The following is a 7,066-nucleotide window of genomic DNA, read 5'->3' as shown; positions in this document are numbered from 1 at the left end:
CCAAATATATTGCCATATATTTGAAATGCTACAATATTGTCCGTATTCAATATATTTCAAAATATATTTCAATAAATATATATATTCTTTAATATTTACAGCGGCCATTGCCCATATAGAAGAAAAATATCTTTGAAATATATTTTAAAAATATTCTTCTCAAATATACTGACATATATTTGAAATGCTACAATTTTGGCCGTATTCAATATATTTCAAAATATATTTCAATAAATATATCTATTCTTTAATATTTACAGCGGCCATTGCCCATATAGAAGAAAAATATCCTTGAAATATATTTTAAAAATATTCTTCCCAACCTATCCCTCTTGTATTGATCTGTATTGTTGCTGTATTGTCTCCCGTTATATTGTACAGTGCTGAGCAAACTGTTGGCGCTATAAATCCTGTATAATAATAATAATATTTGAAATGCTACAATATTGGCCATATATATATATTTCAAAATATATTTCAATAAATATATATATCCTTTAATATTTACAGCGGTCATTGACCACATGGAAGAAAAATATATTTGAAATATATTTTAAAAATATTCGGTGAGGAAGGAGGCACGTTGAAGCCCCTGAATTATGGCTGCTAGGAGACACCCGTTGGTGGACACTGGAACTACAACCTTCCACTCTGGGAAGCACAGTGCCACCAGCAGATGATCCAGGTCCTGACATACATTAGAGTCCACCTTCAAGAGGTTATCAGTGGTCAGGAAGGAGGCACGTTGAAGCCCCTGAATTATGGCTGCTAGGAGACACCCATTGGTGGACACTGGAACTACAACCTTCCACTCTGGGAAGCACAGTGCCACCGGCAGGTGATCCAGGTCCTGACATACATTAGAGTCCACCTTCAAGAGGTTATCAGTGGTCAGGAAGGAGGCATGTTGAAGCCCCTGAAATATGATCACAGAGATGGAACTTTTTCAGACTCTGAAATGGTGATGTGATGCTTATCTTCTTAGCAAACTTTTTTTGCAAACCCTTGCATGTCCTTCTGCACTCGTAAGCCCCAGAATCAGCATGCCTAAACCACAAGGTGCTTGCCACATTGTGGCAGCAGATGCTTTATGGGATCCAGTGCCTATCACGCATCTTCATAACTAATGTAGGTACTTGGTCATCCATAATGTTTTGCTAGGCACTGGGTGAAGTTGTTAGACATGTGGCATTGGTTGGGGGTTTTCCGGGACGGGAAGGATATTGGGGGTATCCACAAACCGACTGAACTCAAAGTTATCATTGTTGGATTTTTTGGCCAACCTGTAGATCAGTCTTACAATGTAACCCATCACGAAGGCCAAAACCAAGGTGAGTAGTACGATGAACACGACAAGCAACATGAAGGAAGCCTTTTTCTTGGGCGTGTCAGTCACCATGAGATCCTGGGTCATTGTTGTGGTGATGGTACTTGGGATCACCGAGAGCCTGGTTAAGGCCACCGAAGACCCTTCACTGTTGCTGGCAACACAAGCATAAATACCGGAGTCACTTAGCTTTGCCTTTGATAGATTAAATTTTCCGTTGACAATGGAAATTGCTAAAGATGTGGTAAGGACTTCCGATCCCGATGGGAGAATCCAAGTCAACATGGGCTTTGGTGCACCCTCTGCAGAACATGCCATTGTTACCGGGGATGATTCTTTCACGTAAATGTCATAGTAATTATTCGTAAAAAAAGGCAAAGAGCACACAGGTAAGTTCACTGTCGCTGTGGAAACGGACTCATTGGGCCATAAAGATTTTTTAAACCAGGCGTTCTCTGGAAGATCAAACCCTCTGAAACGGCACTCATCGGTCAGATTGTTTCCTAAAATGCTAATGTGCAATGAGGAATATTTACTAGAAGGCTTAAACCAGAATGGGGTGACCGAAGAGAAATTGTTATAATCTAGATTCAATGTGGACAATACTGCCAGGCTCTCGAAAGCCTGATTTTGGATGACGACGATTTTGTTTCTAGAAAGATCGAGGCTTTGGAGGTTTTTCAGGCCGCTGAACATCTGACTGTGAATTATCTTGAAGTTGTTGTTTTTTAGGTCCAGCTGCTGAATGGGAAGGTCGGTAAAGGCTGAGGGATGAGTGTTTGTCACGCTCAGGTTCAGCTCATTCAAAACTAAATTCCTCAGCTTGGGGAGGTCGCTGAAGGCGTCCACATCGAGGTAGGACACTGGTGTCCTTGTAATCGTTACATCTTCCAGAGACTTCAGAGTCCAGATGCTCTGCTTTGCGATAACTAAGCGCGGACAGCCGCTCAAACTTAATTTGGTTGCATTGCCGAAGCCTTTGATTGGGGTTTCCAAATATCTCTCCGATTCACAACAGCTAATGAAGGATGGAGTGCAAGTGCACCCTGTAGGACAAGCCGCCTGTGCAACTTTCCCATAGATAACCATAACCAGGAGCGACTTAAATGTCACAAGAAGAAGACCCATGAAATCTAAAAATGAAAGAGAAGAGATATATCAATGCTTCCTGTAGCAAAAATAACAATGCATCAAAAAATAATTATTATTAAAATAAAAATAATAACTTTTTTAATTAATAATCAATTTATGAAATCCAAAAATTAGCTGCTTTAAACCCTAGATGCTCATAATCAACGTACCATAGCTCCCCTTGGAGACAGAACTTTAGGTAAAGTCTAAGGCCAAAACCAAAACTTTAATGGAGTGAGATGGATGCCACACTCCTGGACAGCCCATGTGAGATGAAGATAAGGAACTTCCTCAGCCCATGCTTCTCCACAAAACATGGTTGACGCGTTTCGCTCCACCCACCAGGGCTTAGTCATGGAGGTGACTAAGCCCCGGTAGGCAGGGTGAAATGAGTCAGGTGGCATGGTTTGTGGAGAAGCATGGGCTGAGGCCGTTCCTTATCTTCATCTCACATGGGCTGTCCAGAGACCTTTAGGTAAAGTCTATTTAAGACCAAAACCAAAATTTTAATGTAGTGAGACGGATGCCGCACTCCTAGACAGCCCATGTGAAATGAAGATAAGGAAGCCCATGCTTCTCCACAAACTATGCCACCTGACTCATTTCACCCTGCCCACCGGGGCTTAGTCACCTCTATGACTAAGCCCTGGTGGATGGGGCGAAACGTGTCAACCTGTTTTGTGGAGAAGCATGGGCTGAGGAAGTTCTTTATCTTCATCTCACATGGGCTGTCCAAAGACCTTTCGGTAAAGTCTATCTAGGACCAAAACCAAAACTTTAATGGAGTGAGATGGATGCCGCACTCCTGGCCAGCCCATGTGAGATGAAGGTAAGGAACTTCCTCAGCCCATGCTTCTCCACAAAACATGGTTGACACGTTTCGCCCCATCCCCCAGGGCTTAGTCATAGAGGTGACTAAGCCCCGGTGGGCAGGGGGAAATGAGTCAGGTGGCATGGTTTGTGGAGAAGCATGTGCTGAGGCCGTTCCTTATCTTCATCTCACATGGGCTGTCCAGAGACCTTTAGGTAAAGTCTATCTAAGACCAAAACCAAAATTTTAATGGAGTGAGACGGATGCCGCACTCCTAGACAGCCCATGTGAAATGAAGATAAGGAAGCCCATGCTTCTTCACAAACTATGCTACCTGACTCATTTCACCCTGCCCACCGGGGCTTAGTCACCTCTATGACTAAGCCCTGGTGGGTGGAGCGAAATGCGTCAACCATGTTTTGTGGAGAAGCATGGGCTGAGGAATTCCTTATCTTCATCTAACATGGGCTGTCCAGGAGTGCGGCATCCATCTCACTCCATTAAGGTTTTGGATTTGGTCTTAGATAGACTTTACCTAAAGGTTTCTCTCCAAGGGGAGCTATGGTACGTTGATTATGGGCATCTAGGGTTTAAAGCAGCTCATCGGCATCCAATGTCACTCCATTGGATGTGCAGTTTTGGATGAATACAGGAGAATACCGGCACCCCATCTCCTAGGATCAAAACAAAGAATTTTTCCTCTGGCTTGAGTGGCCTTCTAAATTTTGTATTTAGATTGCAGAAATGTTATGTATTGTAGATTACTAGTCCTTGGTGTGGTGGCTGCATTCATTTTCTTTTTTTCAAGCTTCTTTTGCTGTCCCTGGATGGCTATATCACTCCTCCACTGTATCTGTGGAGGAAGCCATAGTTGTCACCCTAGGCTGGTCTCCTGGACTACAAACGTGTTTTCCATGCTTCATCTCCATTACATGGGGTGCAGGGAAATTGTGAGCTGTTTGAAGGGGGTGTGTGCCATTCCCTCCAATCAGCTATCAGAGATTTCCTCACTGATGTAACTTCAGCTCCCCACCCCCTGCTTTTCAGAGCTGAGAGATTCTGTGTAAATCCTGCACTTTGAATGGATGTACTGTAGGGGAAAGACGACCATAGATAAACAGGTACAACTTACGTAGGAGGATTTGTTTCATCTCTGTGTATCATTTGAGACAGTCACTGCACTGGGTACATGGAAGGGTTTACAAGCAAATTAAAGCTTTTTAACTTCTTCATGCCGGCCGCACGCAAATGCGTGGCCTCCCGGTGTCTGGGCCTAGACGCTGAGCAGCCGCACATTTGCGTGCAATTAAGAAAAACATATGTGCCCTGCACGCTCCCAGCACACATGTCCGGTACTCACGGAAAGGTCCAGATCTCCTCTTTCGATCTGGACCTTTCCCGATCATGTGACGGCAAATCACGGCGGTCACATGACCCTAAAACCCCGCCCTATCTCCCGGTTTCTGAAACCCTTAAAGGGCCGGGAGGCGCCGGCGCCAAGGGGTTAAAGTATTGCTTATATAGAACATTTTAGGTATTGTTTGTCGCTGTTTTGCTACAGCATGCAACTTCAGGGCACGGTATTTTACATGGATTTCAATGGCAAAGTTCACACCATTGCAGTGCGTACCAGTACAGTTGACAAGAGGAGAACATGCTGCCTTTTTTCTGCAACAAACTGCACTGGAATGCAGTAAAATACATCAAAATGCATAACAAATGCACCAGAATGCATTACAGCAAAAAAAAAAAAAAGACCAGGAGACTTTGAGGGAAAAAAGAGGGAAAAACACACTACAACGCAATCAAAATGCTTAAAAATTTTGCATGCAAAAGTGCATCTGGAATGCATCCAGACTGTGTTTCTGTGGTGTGAGCTGGTCATTATTGACATAGTTACATAGTTAGTCTGGCTGAAAAAAGACAAAAGTTCATCCAGTACAACCATTAAAAAAAAAAAAAAAAAAAGTCCTAATCCTACACCCACAGTTGATCCAGAAGAAGGCAAAAAACCCAGCAAAGCACGATCCAATTTGCTCCTGCTGGGAAAAAATTCCTTCCTGATCCCCCGAGAGGCAATCGGATATTCCCTGGATCAACTTTACCTAGAAATGTTTGTATCCAGTTCAGGGGCGGACTGACCATTTGGGAACTCTGTCCGAGGGCCCGGGGTCAGTAGGGAGCCCCATGATATGCCCCTGGTACCTTTTTCAAAGGCTTTTTAGAGTTTGGGCAAGGACACAGGGGCCCCATGATCCCCTATTGCCCAGGGAACCATGAGTTGTCAGTCTGCCCCTGATCAAGTTATATTCTGTGTATCCAAGAAAGAATCCAGGACTTTTTTTAACCACCTCCCATTCGGCCGTTGTATATAAAATGGCCGGACGGTGGCACTGCAGGGTTGGGTGGCCGTTTATAAATAGCCTCCCCGCGCCCTACTTGTGCACGCTCCCTGGGAGCGCGCAGCACCACGATCCGGTGCCGCTGTGTCCTCCGGGCACAGTGAAACACTGATCGTCGGACAGGACCTCTGTACAAGGTCCCGATCATGTGATCACTGATTGGCCAATCAGTGATCACATGCAAAGTAGTAAGCAAGATGTCACTTGTGACATCATTGCTTACTACATGTGAAATCTGTGAATGATCACAGAGGTCACATGGTACAAGGCTATTCACAACAGCCTTGTGCCATGTGACAAGCTGTGACCAATCACAGCTCACTCAGTATTTCTCAATGGCTGCAAGAATGCAGACAGAGAGAAGGAGAAATGATTGCTTTTACAGCCTATATGGGTGTAAAAGCAATCAGTGTACAAAAAAAAAAAAAAATCGTCATCACCCCCCACAAGTGGTACAGTGACACTATGGTGACACTGTACTGCTAGGATGACAGTATGTAAAAAAAAAAAAACATAAATAATATAAAAAAAAATAAAAATGTACAAAAAAGTTGAAATATTATAATTTTTGGTTATAAACTAATTTGGATTATTTTTTTTTTTACTAAAATGATAACGGAATAAATTGTGGCCAAGATTAATTGAAATATTATTTATTTGCAAAATTTTATTAGAAAAACACTTTTTTTTCAAGATTTTTGGACATTTTCATTTATATAGCAAAAAAAATAAAAATCCCAGTGGTGAATAAATACCACCAAAATAAAGCTTTATCTGTCTCAAAAAAATGGTAAAAAATTCATATGGGTACAGTGTTGTATGACCGCGCAATTGTCATTCAAAGTGTGATAGCGCTGAAAGATGAAAATTGGCCTGGACTGGAAGGGGGTAAAAGTGTCCGGACTGAAAGTGGTTAAGCAATCCACTGAGCTGGCCAGAACCAACTCTTGAGGGACATATTTGGTATTTATTTACTTACTCTTTAGTTTACCAACAAACGCTTGAAAATTTTATTGCTTGTTTTTAATGAAAATTAATTCCAATATTTTTTTTCTTTTTTTTTTTTGCTATAGTTTTGATAACCAGTCATGCTAATATCATGCCATATAAAAAAAACTGCAACTACTATGCTTTTATTCTATTGGTCCTCTGCTATCAGAAAATATATACAATGTTTTAAGTGCACTGTTCAGGTTAAAAAAGTTATTGTGTGCAAAAAAAGCAAAGAAAAAAACCCCCTAAAAAATCCCGCAAAGCATAACAAGCAAATAATGGAAAATATACCAGACACTGAAGATTGTTACAGCCGAAAACGAATAAATACATTTGCACAATCCACAAAGAAGATATGTCAATAAACAACATTTTTCTGGGGTTTGGTTTAACAATGTTGTC

At 42.1% G+C, this 7,066-nt stretch overlaps 1 protein-coding gene across 1 annotated transcript; it reads right to left on the bottom strand.

The window, feature by feature from the left end:
* Positions 1-204: 204 nt before the first annotated feature.
* On the bottom strand, positions 205-2,455 carry LOC149452214 (uncharacterized). Its single transcript, XM_089689589.1, has one exon. The coding sequence runs from the start codon at positions 2,453-2,455 to the stop codon at positions 1,178-1,180; it is 1,278 nt and encodes a 425-aa protein (XP_089545715.1). The 3' UTR covers positions 205-1,177.
* Between the last annotated feature and the right edge of the window lie 4,611 nt (positions 2,456-7,066).

The sequence above is a fragment of the Staurois parvus genome, unplaced genomic scaffold (genome assembly GCF_062004578.1).
Source record: "Staurois parvus isolate SC_StPar_1 unplaced genomic scaffold, SC_StPar_1.0 ptg000487l, whole genome shotgun sequence".
NCBI lineage: Eukaryota > Metazoa > Chordata > Amphibia > Anura > Ranidae > Staurois > Staurois parvus.
The sequence above is the reverse complement of the archived record's forward strand: the minus strand, read 5'-3'. Positions and strand labels throughout refer to the sequence as shown.